Genomic DNA, 17,891 nt, shown 5'->3' with positions numbered 1-17,891 from the left:
GCCGGAGGAGAAGTGACAAGGACTGGTGAGTAACTGGTTGGGGGCAAGGAGGGAGGAGGAGGACAGATATTGAATCAAAGATGACTTGGATGATGTGGGTGCCTGGGACGAGAGTGGGGAAGCCCAAGGGACCTGGGCGTGAGATGGGGGTGGGCTTGGGGCAACTGGGAGATGCGGCAGATGAGCTCACTTGCAGGGGGTGGGGCAGGGTGGGAGAGATCCTGAACATTCACGCTGATTTTCTCGTGTGCGAACTTGCTGTCAGCCTCCACCTCTGCCTTCTCAAGTGCACAGAGGCAGTGTGCCACCTTGCCCTTCGCTAAGAGAGCTACCTGTTCTCACTGGATGGAGACCCCAGACACCCCAAAGTGCCCACTCGGTCTCATTCAGCCCCGTGGTTCACAGCACTCACACGGAGCCTGAGCCAGGCAGCTCCCTCCTGCCGCGGCTCCTCCCTGCCCACTTCTCCTGGGAGGCAAGCTAAGGGATCAGCACCCTGCTGTCCGCCTGACCCCGCTCAGAATCTACACAGCCACCATGTACTGTTCATTTTTTTTTTTTCTCTTACACCATTTAACCCCCCACATACTATTATTACATCGGGAGTATCCCATGGGCAAATGTCTTAAGTTCTCCAAGGCATTTAAATTGCTCCACCCACGTGCTTACCATCCTCTTGCTCTAGGTTCTTGATTCTTCACCCCTACTTGCAAAGTTTGAACCTGTAGCCTTTTATATATAATGTCACTGAGGGTTCCGGAGCACTTTCTGTTCTCTGTTGTCTATTTCTTCCTTCAGCTAATTGGCATCACTGCTTGGCTAGTTTCCAAATACTTTCCTGTATTCGTCCTCTCCGTGGTCATCATTCCCCTGGACAGCCAGTGATCACATTGGGCCTAAATCCCTAGAATTACACCATATCCCATCTTTCTCTCACCCAAAGCCGAACTCTCACTGGGAATCCTGGAGACTTGCAACAACTTCTTTTATTTTAACTCTCCGCACCAGCACCCCAAGCTCTGGCCCGTCCATGCCGCACCAATTATTGGCGACCCCACCCGTGATTCCTGATGCCTGGGACCAGCCCTCGTCTTACTTGAAGGGTATTTGGGCTCCTGCTAGGACAGATGCCACTGCAGGATCCCTCTTCGACAACCTGGCCTGCAGTACCAGGAGGGTCCCGCAGGGGGCGTCGGGTTTCCTCCTGGGCTAGACCCTCCCTTCCTGAATTGCAGGTTGCTGAGAGGGAAAGGGAACTCTGTAGTACTTTTTGCAGTTTTTTCTTTCTGCTCACCAGGAAGAGCCAAATATCCATGTGGGCTGACAACCAACCCTCCTCTCAGGCCAGATGACCCTTCCTCAGACATCAGGGCCATCTTCCCAGTACCCACCATCCTGGAAACCCTCATCCTCCAAACAGGGGGGTTCTCCTGGGCACGAGGAGGAAACGGCCATGGCACCAAATCCCCGCTCTCCTCCAGGGCACAAGCGATGTCCTCATCTGGGCTTTCTGGCCTCCGGTATCTGGGATGCATCAGCACACATGACCCTCAGGCCAGGACATCCAGAGGCATCATGGTAACTGAGGGCTGTTGAAGAAGAGAGGGCAGGTCCGGGCATGGCAGGCCTGTGGCCTAAACCTCCACAGCCAGGATTCAGAAAGCCACAGGGTGGTGGCAAAGCACGGTGCAGGGGAAAGGCAGGCCAAACTCTTGTTCTTCAAAGGTGGCCTCTCCTGGGAGCTTGTTAGAAATGCAGAGTCTCAGGCCACCAGCCAGCTGAGTCTTTCTGGGCTCCTGTGGTGAGCTCTCATGCGTGTTCCCATGGTCTTCACCTCTCTGCATCTCACAGTGGGACCTGCCGGGCTGGGCAGCTGCCTCCTGGCATCTCCTCCCGCCCCTGCCTCACGTGCCCTGACAGGGCCTTCAGACTAAGAAACGTGCAACTGAAGCCTTGCAACAGACGTCGCAGTTGGCCATGGCCAGCCTGTTGGAGTCACCGCTCTCCACGGTGCTCTCTGGTCCCCCCTTGGTGAAGTTCAAGTCTTTCAGATTCCTGGGCACTTCAGTCACTGAGCCTCCTGCTTTGGGAAACATCTGGCAGCCACCACCCTCACTGGCACTGCGTTGTGAATCCAAGGGGTTTTTTAAGTGGGTCCAAATCCACTCCCTGCCCCACATGCAGTCGCCTTGCCCACTGCAGTCTGGAAGCGGGTGGGGGGGTGCTACAACACATCCTCTCCCTAGGCGGGCAGGAAAGCCATGAGGCACAGGTACGAAAGGAAGAAGCAGAGGAAGAGGAAGCCCACAGCCTCCAGCTGAGTCTTGCTTAGGGTTCTGAGTACAGATGCTCCAGGCTCAAAAGAAATTTACCCTCCTGTGCAGGACTAGCTGGCGTTCCCGTAAACTCCAGGAGCCTGAACTTCCTCAAGTGTAGAATGACGATGCTGGACTCCATGCTCCCCAAGCCCCCCCCCCCCCCCGCCAGCACCACCACACTACAAATCCCAGCGTGCCCCCTGCTTGGCAGTGCTCAGTCCTGCTTGATACTGCAGAGACGAGACACAGGAGCTCCCAACATAAAACTCTGATACAGAACTTAGTGTGCGTCCAAGACGGCACACCCCCCACACACACCCCCGCCCCGACCCCTGGCAGTGGTGCTGGACAATTGGATAGACATCTGAGAACAAGTAAACCTGAACCTGCATCTCACATGATGGCCACTTCAGGGCCAGGGCTCAGAGAGCCTAGTGCTTCTGAACGCTCTCCCCATGTGAGGAACACTGGGGGCCCCTGGTGGGGTGACGCATGCAGAGGCTGGGCGAAGGCTGCTGAGGCTCTGATGGGTCTGCCGAGGGTGGGAGGCTGAGCTCGCTCTGCCCACGGAGCCCTCCCTAGATGGGCTCCACGCAGGAAGGAGCTGCCTTTATGAGCTCCACTCAGTGACATGAGGACGGTCACTGAGCCGCTTGGCCAGGGTGGGGACAGCTGAGGGTCAGAACTGCACACAGCTGGGTGGTGACAGCCGGGCCTGACCACCTGCAGAGGTGATGGATTGTGGCAAGCCCAGTTCTGCACTCAGGCAGACCTCAGCCTTCATCCTTCCCAGGTTTGTTTTCTGGTGGGTTTCTTTTTTTTTTTTTTTTCCGCTTTTTTAGGGCCACACCTGAGGCATTTGGAAGTTCCCAGGCTAGGGATCAAATTGGAGCTAAAGCTGCCAGTCTAAACCACAGCCACAGCAATGCGGGATCCAAGTCACATCTGCGACCTACACTACAGCTCACAGCAACGCCAGATCCTTAACCCACTGAGCGAGGCCAGGGATTGAACCCCAAACCTCATGGTTCCTACTCAGATTCGTTTCCGCCGTGCCACAACAGGAACTCCCTTCCCCAGGTTTCAGGCTGAAATAGCAAAAGGGGCAAAGGAGAGCAAAGAGAAGGAGGAAAGAAAACTAGCCATTCTGAGCTCTTCTTGGGGGCCATTCCATGCCTTGCACTTGGCCATGGGGCCCCTCCTGTCCTCCGCTTTGGCCAGCATATGTCAGAGACAAGGCCACTCAGTGGTGCAAGCCTAAAAAGCACAATGCTAAGGCTCTTTTTAAAACCTGTTTTAAATATTCATGGACACAAGGGAATGCTCTAACAGTAAGTGGAAAAAATCAGGTTATATGACCCAAATGTGTAGAGAAGAACGTGGAAAGGCACCCATGCCGAAGTCCGGGGGTCACCTGTTGTGCAGGCAGAGGTGGCCCCTCCTTCATCAGGGTTTCTGAGGCCCCTGCATCCCTGTCTTCACAACCCTCTGTCCTCTGTAATCCCTCTAGGTCATGTGTCTAGTCTTCCCCTAGACTCAACTTCTTGAGCTGTCTAGGTGATACAGAGCCCAGCTTAAGTGGGCATTCCATACAGGTGTGCAAGTGATAGGCAGATAAATGATGGAAAGAAGGGAGGGAGGGAGAAAGGAAGGAAGAGAGGAAGGTAGGGAGTGAGTTTGAGTTAAAGGGAAAACACACCAAAATGCTGTGAAGGGTTATTATCTGGCTGACTTGTTTTATCTTCTTTATAATTATCTGTCTTTCAAAATGTCACCCATGAAAACATTGTTTTGATAATAAACCCACTTTTAATCAAAATTCTACTTCAACCAGTCTGAAATGTTTTCTCCTCACTCTAGTCCTGCCTTTCAGTGGCTCCAGAAGACACAGGACCAGATCATCTCTCTAGAGGTCACAGCTGCTTGAGCCGATACTGGACAGGTGAGCCGACAAGTCCCCAACTGCTCGTAGAAGAGTGGGCCATTTGGAGTCTGGGTGCCCCCAGTTGAGGAACATCTAATCCTCCACTTGGAGAGGAAGGCAGTAACGCTTGGGACGTGGGATCCCCAAAGTTGGCCCCTGAAGTGTCCAGAATACGAACAAAAAGAGGGGGGCATCAGAGGAGGAAGATGTCAACTCAGTTCCATATTCTTTCCAGCCCAGCTTTGCTTCCCCAAGACCCAACCCACTCTGTAAGAAATGGGTCTTCCTGGAGGAAGAACTGGAATATCCAGGTAAGAGGGGGGCCTCTGCAGCCTCCTTTCCCACCCCTCCCCTCTCCTCCCTCTGCCCAGGGCCCCACTCTCCCCAGCACCGGTTACCACAAACGCCTTGCCCCAAGGCAAGAACCAAGGCAGGAGACCCCTGTTCTCCCCCCACCTCAGCACTCTCCACACCCTAGAATCCCACAGAACTGCACTCTGGGCTCCTGAGCTTTATCCCAGCCCCAGCACTGGGTGGCAACAGCACCCAGGGCTTCAGACCTGGAGAAGCGCTTGACCAAAGCCTCGGTCTCCTCGCTGGAAAAGCAGAAGAGGTAACAGAAGCTAAAGAACTGCCATCCGCATTCACATGTCAGTGCTGGGTGGTGGTGGCACAAGCACTTAAAGATACTAAGGCATTTAGGATCTCTGTTGCCTTATTGATTTTCTGGCAAGTTGCTGAGGTAGGGAGGGAGAGGTGGACTGGGAGTTCGGGGTTAATAGATGCAAAGTGTTACATTTAGAATGGATAGGCAATGAGGTCCTGCTGTATAGCACGGGGCACTATGTCCAATCACTTGTGATGAAACATGATAGAAGGCAATATGAGAAAGAGAGTCTGTACAGATGTATGACTGGGTCACTTGGCTGCACAGCAGAAGTTGACAGAACAAGGTAAATCAACTCTAATAAAAATTTTTTTAAAAAAGATACTAGCGCATTCACTTCACAATGCCCAGATGGAGGTGGGTGCTATTACAGGTAAGTGGCGGGGGGGGGGGGGGGAGCGCCGCGTAGAGGTTAAGGGCCGGATCCAAGGTCCCATGGAGGCAAATAGTAGAAACCAGGACTCCAATCGAGCTTCAGAGCCTGAGCTTGTAAGACGGCACCTGGAACCTATCAAAAGCACAACCACAGCAGCGGATGCTCTGCAGTCGCAGACACTGTAGTCAGACAGAGGCCGCCCGAGATGGGGTTCCGCCTGCAAACCTCTGTCCCTCGTACTCGCACAGCCTTAGAAGACAGAAGCGTGCCTGGCCCTTTCACCTCTACAACCCCACAGGCCCCACATCATGCCTTGTGGCTCCCTGAACTCCAGCTGGAAGTGCCATAGAGCACCCACCACGGTCACACACACACACACACACACACACACACATATATACACACACACACCTCACCTTGTGGACAGCTAGGAATTTCAGTGTCTCGGCCAAAAGGGCTCAGCCAGGAGGTGGCCCAGCTGGAAGACTCCAGGCTGGCCTGCCAGCCACACCTGGGCCACCTCTCCACCGGCAAGGGGTGAGCAGTGGACAAGGGGGACTGATTGATGAGGCGGTGTGCCGTGCCCCTGGGGGAGCTGGCAAGTGAAAAGCAGATTATTCCATTTCATTACCTTATGTGGTACTTCTACTACTCTGCCATTCTTCACTTGGTCTTCCAGAACACTTTCAGCCCTTATTTTCCATGGAGAGCGACGCCAAGTACACTTGAGAGAGAGAAGAGGGCACTGGTGCCCATCCAATCTCCAGGGAATTGGGAAGGAGCTCGAGAGGGTCGGGAAATGGGGGTGGATGCCAAGCCTGGTGGAATCAACCATGGTCTCACAATCTTATCACGTGAAGGACAGAATCACCACGGAGAAAACTGACGTGCTCTCAGAACAGCAGCAATCTCGAAGCGCGTCCCTACCGTCTCTTGGATAAGAAAAAAAAAGAAACATGGAAAAATCAACTTGGGGAACAGTCTGGGCTAACCTCACAGGCCACCGGACAGGCTCTTCACTGAGGGTATGGGTCTGCTTCAGCCTCCCGCCCCCGGTTCTAACGTTGTACAATGATGCAGATGCCGTCAGAGCTGACACGCAGACCATGTGCCTCCTTTTCCCTGGTGCGCGGCCAGAGCCCAGTCCCCACGGAACCCAGCTGCCCTCAGTGTGTGCTGGGCCCAGGGCAGCATCTCAGCCTACAGCCCGTTCCCCTTCTCCTGTCATTCCTTGTGGCCTCCCCCTCGCCTGTGCACACCCCCGCCCGCACATCTCCATCCTGGTCACAGCTGGCCACTCTCTGACTGAGGTGTAGGCGCACAAACGGCCCCAGGCAGGATGGCTTGAAAGCCAGCTCAGGGATCTTCAGGCAGAAAATTCTAGGGCAAGCTCTGGAAAAGGGGGGGGGGCGTGGGCCCCAGATGGCATCTCCCCTCCACCAGCTGATTGTTTTCCCCATCAAGAGGCCACAGTCACAGGGGGGCCTTCTAGAGCATGGGGTGCGGGTTGGGACATGGGACCTCAAGGTCCTGGGCCCAGAACTCAGACATCTTATGAGGGAGCTGCTGTGGTCTCAGAAGGGGAGCCCTCCACGGGGCAGGAGACTCATGGTCCATGTCCATGGCAACCAGCTGACCCAACACAGCGACAAGACCTTCCCAGTCCAGTCCCCCACGTACAAAAATGAAGACAGTCACTAGCCTCGCCGCATTGTTGGCTGGATTCGAAGGTGTTGAAGGGCTGGGCCAACGTGAGATATATGGGTCTTATGGGAGTGAGGTTCTCACAGCCTGAGGCCCCTGGAAATGATGGCAGAAAACTCCAGGTCGGTTCCAGAAACGACACCCACCTAAAGGGACTCTCCCAAGGCCTGAATAAGAAAGGGGAGGCAGAAAAGTACCTGTCCCGCAGGAGGGACTCTGACAGTGCTCACAGTGGAAGCAACCATTTCCTAAGTGGCCCAGTGCCAGGCACACGCAGCTGCACTTGGCTGAACTATTCCTGTTAATGATCCTAATAAGGAAAGAAGGAAGCCTGCTCCCATATTACAGATGAGAAAGAAAAGTGAGGCCAAGCTCGCACGGCGCATGAGCAGCCAGACCGGGGACGGGCTGTCTGCATCCAGATTCTCAGCATAGCCAGGCTGGCTTTCCTGCCAAGAGTAATCCACAACATTACCTGCTTGCAGCACCCCACGTGAGTAGGCTAATTCAACGTATAAGCCAGAGACTGTGGGCCTCCTGCTTTGCTGACAGACACACAGAGCTCACCAGGCTCCACATCAATCTGACTCATCACAAACCCATCCCCAGGGAAACAGAGTTGAGAAGCCAGCCAGCCTGGCGAAGGTCCAGCCTGAAATCACAGCCCAAGGATTTGCAAGGAGGGTCACACCGAGTGCTTCGTGGACCAAAGGCTCAGGTGGCTCAGGTAGCAGTGCAGGTGCGTAGTGACAACCACTAGGACTGTTTGCTTCTATTGGGCTCCCCAAGAGTCATGCAAAATAAACCCTGGTTTCACAAACTGCATGCTGGGCACACTGGGTCCACATCAAGTGTTCTCAAAGCCTCTGATTGATATAAACCACTAGTATTTCCAAACACAAAGCACTGGATCCCACCTGTCTCAGAGGGAGCAGCTTGGGGGTCTTGTGGGGCAGACCCTGTCTGCATGGTGGGCTAGTGGAGACACCTCCCAGCCCCCAGAGATCACTTGCTCCTTGCCCTCAAAGGAAGTCACCATTTAATTAAGACCTAACCCCAATATCTTCAGAAGTCCCAGGAAGGTGTCAGTGGTGAGAAATGTCAGCAGTATTGGGACCTGCAAATTCATGATGCTGCTCTGGGAAGAGGGGTGAGGGGAAGGGTGAGATGCTGAGGAAGGCGCCCCTCCCCTCCCCTCCCCACTTCCTTCTCCAGGAAATGACAATACAAACACTTCAACCTCTTGAAATGATCTGGTCACCCACCTCCCACTGGCAAGTTTAGGGCACTGGGGCACCCCACCCCCCGATCCTGTTCTTCTAGATCATTTCCCCGATTCCACTGAAATGGTACCCAAACCTAGGAATGCCACTACAGGGGACACAAATACAAGACTTCATAGGGGCCTTTTGGGGATAATGTGCCAAGGTTCACCCAGGCTCTCTCCAACCCCACACAGTATGAGAAGAGCCATATCGTGACTACTTTGTGAAAGAAAACACAGGCAACAGCCATGCCAGCTCCGAGCCGCGTCTGCAACCTACACCACAGCTCGAGGCAACACTGGATCCTTAATCCACTGAGCGAGGCCAGGGATCGAACCCACAACCTCATGGTTCCTAGTCAGATTCACTTCCACTGCGCCACGATGGGAACTCCTAGATTATCTTTAATTACAGGCTTTCTGTAGGTCCTACAGGGCACACTGGGGAAGACTGGTTTTTGTGTGTAGAAGGCCCCATGGTGGGGGTTGATCCCCAACTGAATCCTCAAAAACAAAAGGCAAGAAAAGGCAAGGTGCACCATCAGCCAACGGGGGTAGAGGGGGAGCGTTGACCCCAGACCACACAGGCTCTCCCTCAGGCCAACCCCTCCTCCCATGGGAGCCTTCAAAGGAACCCACCCACCTGACAGGACCAACCCTCACCTGGGGGGTTCGCAGCCTGGCAGCCCCCCCCCCACCCCGGGAGAAAAAGCCACGTGAGACACCTCAGGCTGCAGCTCCGGCTGAAGAGAAGATGGAGCCCAGGAGTAGCCCCTCTGGGAAGAGTCAGGCAGACCATCGACAGCATCTCCATAACTCCCAAGGAGTCCGCATTAGAACGGGAGCAAACAGGAGCTCCCACTGTGGCTCAGTAGGTTATGAACCCAACTAGTATCCATGAGGATGCAGGTTCGATCCCTGGCCTCTCTCAGTGAGTTAAGGATCCAGCATTGCTGTGAGCTGTGGTGTAGGGCACAGACGTGGCTTGAATCCCACATTGTTGTGTCTGTGGCATAGGCTGGCAGCTGCAGCTCCGATTTGCCTCCTAGCCTGGGAACTTCCATATGCTACTGGTACAGCCCTAAAAAGCAAAAAAACAAACAAACGGGAGCAAACAGGCCTTTTTTAACCTGCATTTTCTCACCTGTGCGCTAAGCCAGCCTGGACTTCTCTGCCTGTTCCTTGGCCCCTAAGCCAAGCCAGGGCAGAGGCAAGAGTCAGCAAGCAGCTTCTGACACAGGTGGTTCTCTACTCTTTGGAGATACCCCAAGATTCTCCAAAAGCAATGAGGGTTCAATGTCCTCACCAGAGAGGCAGCCTCCAGGAAATGATGTGCTATACCCACAAGTGCATATGGAAAAACAGGACGGCCCTCTCCCCCCACCCACCCTACACCATTTCATTCCTAAGCTTTCTTTCCAAAGCCCCAGGACCAGGGAATGGCCCAAGGGCCCCACTTCTCCTCCAAGCCTCGGGCCCACAGCCCTGATCACAAAAAGGCACCTCGCTGGCTTCCATCTCAAAAAGCATCCAAAAAAACAACCAAACCGATGCATAGAGGTTCATGCCAGAAGGGTGCTTTATTGAAGAGTCTGTAGTGCTGAAGCTCTGCCATCTGGAAGGTCATCTCAGAGGCTGCCTCTACCAGGCCAGGTGGTGAGCACATGGCAGATAGAGGCCAGCGCTTACGCATGAGGCAGTAGAATCCAGCTTTTCCACTGATGGTTTGGCCGCAGTTGTCGGAAAGGCAAGTGTGAGCCACAGTTCCAGTTCAAAGGTTCCAAGGGCGCACAGCTGCTAGGTGGCCCATCCTGTTTAGTCACCACCCTGGCCCACGAGGACACGGTGGAGGGAGGAGATAGAGCAGTCCCACCCCTCTGGCAAACAAGGCGGAGAAAAGGAGAAAGTCAACATAAGAGTGAAATCACAGGAGCTGAAGGGCAGCAGGCCACTCTTTTCATGATTGCCCCCAAGCACCCCCTCTTTCCCGCAGAGGCCGACATGCCAGCCTAACCTGCCAGGGCCATAGAGCATGCATGCCCAGCCAGCTTCAGGAACTAGGGGACCCCAAAGTACTAGCAGCCCTGTCTCAGGAAACTGAAAATAGGGACGAATGCAGGAAAGGCCAGAGTTTTCATCCCAAGTAGTGGAACAGACAATCAACGGGGAGATATGCAGACCTGCACCACACCAGAAAAGAAAAGAAACTTAAGGCTACAAAACACCTTCCAGAAGGAACAAAGTCCCCAGGCCCCAAAGGCACTGCTAGGAGACGTTAGCAGAAGCACATTCATTGCAGCGAATACCCCTGGGGAAACAGTGGCCTCACCATCCTGAGAAGTCAGCCAAGGCCCTACTCCCAGAAGCCAAAAAAGGTCAGGCACTTGAGCTCTGAGATAAGCCACTACCTGAAGCCCTGCCCCCCCCCCCACGGAAGGGGCCTTCCCGGGCCTTCCTGGGTCCAAGTGGGTTCTTAGGCCAACCCAACCCAGACCAACTGCAAACAGCGTCCCTGGCAGTGGGCTTTTTTCAGCCAACCAACCAGACCATCACTCGTTTAAATTACCACAGTGATTTTCTTTAAAAAAAATTCCATTTCTGAGACCAACAACATAGACTCATGACAGGGCAGACATACACACAAGGGATATTACTAACTGAAGGTTGCCAAAGCACTTTCTTCTCTCTTCAGAGAGAGAAAAATTATTTCACCTGTACATACACACACATACACACAATACCCACACATGCACACACATACACAGGTAGAGGTTTTTCCCTGATACTCAGAATTCTTTGTAAGCTAGGCATGCCTAATTCTGCTGAACCCTTTGAAAAAGGAAGGAAAAGGAGCCAGAAGGACGTGTTTGCATCTGCTGGGAGCTGGGGCAGCTCTGAGACCTTTCACTTTGAACTTTCATGCAGCCATCACCAGCGTAAGGGCAGAACTTCACCAAGCCCAGAAAAGACCGTGAAGGAGCAGATACCTAGAAGGTCACAGATCCAGGGCAGCAGACGGTCAGAAACCCTGCTGTAGAGATAGATATCCTTTAGGCTTTTTTTTTAGGTTCTTGATAACTTCTGATCTCTTTTGCTTTTGTTGGCGATCACTTTAAAATGATTATTTTTAAAACCAGCATGTTTCTGTGCCTTGCCCCTTAGCAAGGCAAAAGCCCCGCTGAGGAGGGAACAACGGGTGACATTTTAAAGGGGCATCCGAGGGTGGTGTCTCCTGCAGTGACGTTCAGAGTCGACATTCCACACACACACAACTGTGCCAGAGTTTCATAAAATAATGTTTGTTTTGGTTTCAACACCTCGGATGGGACAGCTTCCAGATTCTTCACGCCCCGGGCTTTGGCTGACCAACCTTCCACAGGATGCCAACCTACTGGAGAACAGGTTTTACCTAAAAGAAAAGGAAGGACAGGGGTCAGTGGCCTCTGCCAGAGCTGTGCACCTATCGTGACCCTTCCTTCACCATGTCCACCCTCCAGGATGCACTGCTGTCCTGTCAGAGCAGCTGACATCCCTCTCCATGCCTCTCCAGAAGTGCCACCCCCCCATCCACTGCTCCCTCACCCCCATCTCTATTCCTGCCATACAAGCCATCTTTTCAGTCCTTGAAAACCCACCCTCCTCAACCTCAGGGCCTTTGAACATGCTGTCTGGAAGGTCTCATTCCTCCAGGGACCCCCTTCCCTTCCCTCCTCTCCCAGCAAGAGACTGTTTCCCAGCTCCTCACACAGATCCCTAGTACACAACCTCCTTCCTCCTTGTGTCCCCCTCCCTAGCACATCTAAGGCTGTTCATGCCAGGGCTCAGCACACTTTCCCTGCAGAAGTACTAAATACTTTTGACTTTGCAGGTCCTATCGTTTTTGTGGCAACCACTCAGCCCTGCTGCTAGAAATGTTTGGCATGGCTGTGTTCCAATAAAACATTATCTGTGGACACTGAGGTTTGAATTGCATTTAATTTTTACAGGTCATGAAATGCTATTCTTCTTTTGATTCTTTCGTCAAATATCAAAAATTGTTTAAAAAAATCATTCTTGGCTCGAGAGCCATATAAAAACATGCAGTGGGTCAAATCTGGCCCACAGGCCGTAGCCTGCTGGCCCCTGGTTTATGTTTTATGACCCCTGGCTTATATTATTATCTGATTCGTGTCTGTCTCTTGCTTAGCCTGGGAGCTCCTTGCAGGCAAGACCGTCGTCCGAGGTTGCTCACCTTTAAACCCCAGTGTCAGACAATGCAAAGGGTGTGAGAAATATTTGTGCAGTGAGTGAAAGAAAGTTGAAAAACTAAATCTACTCAAGACACCATCCAAAGGGACTTAGAAAAGGAGGAAAAATATAAGAGATTAATCATCTATAAACATTTGAACATGAGTATCATAAATCACACGTGGAAAAACAAGGGGAACTTAATAGAATTTACAAAATAATAAACTGCATTTCATGATGTTACACGATCCCAAATATAAATATCGGTCTGTGATGATCTATGTAGGAAAAGAATCAGAGAGCGTGGATAGGTGTATATGTGTGACCGGGTCACTTTGCTGCACAGCAGAAATTATCACAGCCTTGTCAATTAACTATACTTCAATAAAACTTAAAAAAATAAATAAATATCAGGTACCTATTTACTTAAAGATATCGATATCCTATTCTTAAAAAATGTACACTTAAGCAGGAAAGGGACATAAGATATGTAACTTACCCTCAAATCGCTCAGAAAAAAAAAAAAATAAGTACACACTCACAGCCATCAGAAGGCAAATGAGGCAAAATAATAAAAGAGGAAAATCTGGGAGTTCCCATCATGGCGAAGCAGAAACATGAGGATGCAGGTTCAATCCCTGGCCTCGTTCACTGTGTTAAGGATCCAGTGTTGCCGTGAGCTGTGGTGTAGGTTGCAGACTCGGCTCAGACCTGGCCTTGCTGTGGCTGTGGTGTAGGCTGGCAGCTGTAGCTCTGATTTGACCCCCTAGCCTATGAACTTTCGTATGCCACAGGTATGGCCCTAAAAAGCAAAATAATAATAATAATAATAAATTTTAAAAATAAAAATAAAGTAGGAAAATCTGGGTAAAAAGTATACGAGTGTTCCCTGTACTGTTTTTCCTTTACAACCCTTTTTAAGTTAGAAATAATTTCCAGGAGTTCCCGTCGTGGCGCAGTGGTTAACGAATCCGACTAGGAACCATGAGGTTGCGGGTTCGGTCCTTGCCCCTTGCTCAGTGGGTTAACGATCCGGCGTTGCCGTGAGCTGTGGTGTAGGTTGCAGACGCGGCTCGGATCCGCATTGCTGTGGCTCTGGTGTAGGCGGTGGCTACAGCTCCGATTCAACCCCTAGCCTGGGAACCTCCATATGCCGCGGGAGCGGCCCAACAAATAGCAACAACAACAACAACAATAACAAAAGACAAAAAAAAGACAAAAGACAAAAAAAAAAAAAAAAAAAAAGAAATAATTTCCAAATTAAAAAAAAAAATCGATACGGGTACCCTCGTATTGACCATTAGGGTCCCCTACTCAACAGATCAGAGGGAGAAAAAAAATAAATCCCCATGGCTATGCCCACACTGGGAAGGCTGGCTTGTGTAGAGCTCTCATATGCCCCCTACTCTCTGCTGGGGTGTGGGGGCTCACCCACTGACTGACACCCTCAGACCCCACTCCACAGATGCAGCCTGAGGACCCCTCAAACATTAAGACCCCCAGCAGCCTTGACCCCACAGTCGGGCCTCCCACTACATCTTACTACAAGTTCAACCTTGAGAATGAGGTGTAGGTGCCAGGCAAGGCTTCCAAAAACCAAGAATATATTACTCAGCCATAAAAAAGGAATGAAATAATGCCATTTGCAGCAACATGGAGGGACCTAGAAACTGTCATACTAAGCGAAGTTAGTCAGACAGTAAAAGACAAACATCATATGATATCACTTATATGGGGAATCTTTAAAAAAAAAAAAAGGATATAAGTAAACTTATTCGCAGAACAGAACAGACTCTGAAAAACTTACAGTTACCAAAGGGGACAGAGAAGGAGGTGGGAGGGATGGATTGGGGGTTTGGGACTGGCATACGCACACTGAGGTATACGGAATGCTTGGCCAACAGAGACCTGCTGTATAGCACAGGAAACTCTACCCAGTATTCTGTGATAATCTATGTGGGAAAAGGGTCTGAGAGAGAATGGATATGTGTGCACATATGCCTGGGTCACGTTGTTGTACAGAAGAAATGATCACAAGCTTGTAAATTAACTAACTTCAATGAACCAACAACAACCAAAAAACACAAGAATCAGACCAGTGTAGAGACCTGATTCCCCAAAGCTAGCCCAGAGCCGGCATGCATGTGAACAAAAGCAGACCACAGGGGGCCTTCTGGATGTAGAAAGTGTGGATGGTCAGAATGCAGAGACGTGAATTTGACATTCCTCCAACACACTGAGAATTCACTTTCACGGGTGGCCCGGTATTGCCACTCTGCTGAACTGCATCTTCTGGATGCCCCAAGGGCACACCCTGGGATGCTCTGCTAGGTTCCCTGCCTGTGCCCCAACCCCCACAGGCAGCTGTTGACATCCTTTGTGCTTAGAGGAATAAACACCCACACGTACACAAACACATGCAGAGAAGCAGAGCCCATCACAAATCATCAAGCACATGGCGATTCCTCAGGCTCCCTCCTCAGCAGCACTAAACCTCGGGGGCTGCTCCTGGAAAAAGGAAACAGATCCCCTTGCACATCCCATGGGGAGCTGGTGATCTCTGCGGTGCTGGCTGCTCTGGGCACATGCTGGCACCGCAGAGGTCACCAGCTCTGAATCTTAGGTCTGAGCAGTGTGGCTGCCTGCCCTTCAGACTCTGGTGAGACTGTGACTCAGGAAGCTCTTGGGGAAAATCAATCTGGGGACCAGGGTGAGGAGGTTGGCTGTAAAGTCCCGGCTGTCTTCATTTCATCCTGTTGTTTCCCTGAGGCCATGAAGCTTTGGGGTTCACCCTTGAGGAGGGCTGGAGGGCAGGGGGTCGGGGGAGACAGGCTGACAGCTGCAGCTGGCCTGGCTAGCCCAACACTCACTCGAACTTGCACTTGACAGCAGCATGCTATTACTTCTTCCTCGAGTGCCCTCACTGCTCCCTGCCCATCAATCCACTCTTGGCTCTCTCCCTGGTCCTTCCAGACCCACTGTAAGCTTCATCTCCTCCAGGAAGAGATGCCAGGGAGAGGTGCCCATCCCAGCTGCCCACAGCACTCTGCTCGCCTCCCTGGGGTGCTTCCTAGGTCATCTTCTAAGAGTCCACACTCTTGGCTGTCTCCCCATCTCAGCAAGAGCTCCTGGAGGGCAGGCCAGGCTTACCCATCCTGCACTCACAGGGAATGGAATTAGGGGGCTCATGAGCTGGGTTCACATAGCAGGTGACAAGCAGAGATTTCTAGGACTCTCTAGGCCCTTTCCCTCCTCCAGAGCAGCCAAAATGCTACTGACATCCCTGCTTCATCCTTAAGATCAACCAGAAAGGGGGTCCATGCAGAGGCCAGCCTTGCCCTCCCTGGAAACTCCCGGCATAGTGAAGGCACGTTTAAATGCCATGATCCATGCTTATTCCATTCAGATTTTGAACTGTCCTGTATGAAGACACTGGGTTACAGCCATCCTAGAGAAGGAGAGTGACATGCCCCAGCCCATCCCTGTCCCACGTTTTACAAGAAGCTTGTCGGTGGGCACAAAGAACCCTCCACACAGAGCTCCTGTCTCGGCACCTGTCCAGCACCCTGACCACTGACCCCTCGGTGCAACAGACAAGGACGCTTTGGGAAAACGGCCCAGCAGCATGGGGATAAAGGATGGAGAAGTCAAAGGAAGAAGCTGGGCACCGAATGTGAGTGTTTCTGAGACGGACAGCTACAAAAACCACACACCATGTGCTGAGGGGCCCTTGGCAGTACTACTGCTTTCATCCCAGGACACAGAACACGGAAAAGAGCAACTGAATTATGGTACTAGCTTTTACAAAAGCATTGCTAGTCAGGTTTATTTGTGCTGTTTTCCTTTTTTTCCCCCCTTTCTTGGCTTAATCCTTACACAGCACTATAAATGCGTGTGCATATAGGCAGGAAACTAAGTTAGATTCACTTAGCAGTAAATTTTCATTGCCCCACAAATTCCTGTTCGTATAGGCTCCCTCCTCATAGACATAAAACTCAAATAGTTTTAAGGTGCACAATACCTTAGCTGAGAACTACCCCCAGAATGCCAATATTGCTTTTCAAAGAAACCAAAACGCCTCATGAGATGCCCATTTATATGTAACACCTAAGCTCGGCATTCTGCAAGCAAGCAGGCTAGCACAGTGTTATTCAGACTGCTTTGGGGATAGCCTATGATGCTGTTTCAAGTCCAGGTAGAATGCTCCGCACCCTGGGGAGGTGTGTAGGTCACTAGATCCCCTCTGATTCCCTACAGGCCCCAGAAGCTCAGGGTACCCATTGCCTGTGCAGCTGTCCCCAAGCTAACACTCCTAACAGTTTCACCCCTTGCCCTCAGGAGATGAGGAAGCGTGGGGCAGGCAGAAATGCCTTCCAAGCCCGATGGTTCTAGAAGCCACCACCCTAAGTGTTGCCCTGCAGAGACTTAGCTTTGTCACTGCCGCAGGGTGTCCATGGGGACCCTGACACAAGACTTCAGTCCAGGATAAGCAAGTTGTCTGTTTTCTCCCACTCCCAGTCTAGCCTCCAGGAGCCTCTGGCTGCAAACATCCACCAAATGTCTTTTACTCCAAAGACAAGATGTCAGGCACAGCCCCCAGAGGTGCAGCACCCATTACATCCGTTTCTAATAATATTCCCTTGGAAAGCTCTCCACAAGAGGGTGGGAGGCAGGCATTTCTAGAAGGCACATCTGCCTCATGGGCCACATCTTTTCCAAACCTAAGAAGCAAGAGAACAGAGCCGTCCCTCAGGGTGGGGACCAGGATTGGCAGGAGCAGCGTGTTCTCCCAGCAATGCGTCTTTGGACTAAGCTGGTCACAGCTTCCGGTGCAACCTACCAGACCAAACTGGGAGAAGCACAGCATCCACTGCTCAGGAGTGGGGGTGGGGGGCGGGGGGATGCCTAGAGGGGGTCACGAAAGTCTCCAGTAATGAACAGGGGAGGCACAGAGGCCCATAACATCAGGCACGACCGCATGCTAAGCAAACCAAGCTCAAAACACATGCAACCAGGAAGCAAATGCCTTTTGAAATACGGAATCATTTCAAAACCCCAGGGTTCTCTGCACTCCATTTAGCCATCATTTCTCTCTTCTAATTAGCCCTTTTAAGTACAGAGTTAGAAACTCATTTCCACAGACTCTTCTCTCCCCACATCTGGCCCTAAACATCGGAGGCCTTACCTCCCACTAACATTATAGCACATCCCAGTGGCGTGGGAGCCAGAGAGGAGTGTTGGCCACAGAAGCTTTGTCCTGCCTTCCTTCCCTCCACCCCACTTCACACCTGGCTGATGCACGGGGCTCTAAGTCAGGAATATTATCAGAGATCTGCCTCTGTAATATGAGACAGGTTATTGTCCAGGCACTCAAAATGTGATCCTCCCCTTCGCAGTCACTTGTAAAACCA

The 17,891-nt window shown here is 51.8% G+C and overlaps 1 protein-coding gene across 2 annotated transcripts in view; it reads right to left on the bottom strand.

The window, feature by feature from the left end:
- The window catches only part of FAM174B (family with sequence similarity 174 member B), a 174,984-nt gene that overhangs the window by 42,162 nt on the left and 114,931 nt on the right, over positions 1–17,891 (bottom strand). Inside the window, exon 3 of one of the 2 annotated variants that reach the window (XM_003128619.5) lies at positions 9,809–11,662. The exons of the other annotated variant lie outside the window; for it this stretch is intronic. Within the exon in view, the coding sequence (XP_003128667.1) occupies positions 11,659–11,662 (4 nt within the window). The 3' untranslated portion in view covers positions 9,809–11,658. Of the gene's footprint in view, positions 1–9,808; positions 11,663–17,891 lie in introns of those variants that run through there. 2 annotated transcript variants of the gene reach the window in all.

The sequence above is a fragment of the Sus scrofa genome, chromosome 7 (genome assembly GCF_000003025.6).
Source record: "Sus scrofa isolate TJ Tabasco breed Duroc chromosome 7, Sscrofa11.1, whole genome shotgun sequence".
NCBI lineage: Eukaryota > Metazoa > Chordata > Mammalia > Artiodactyla > Suidae > Sus > Sus scrofa.
This window is presented reverse-complemented; position numbering and strand designations above follow the sequence as displayed.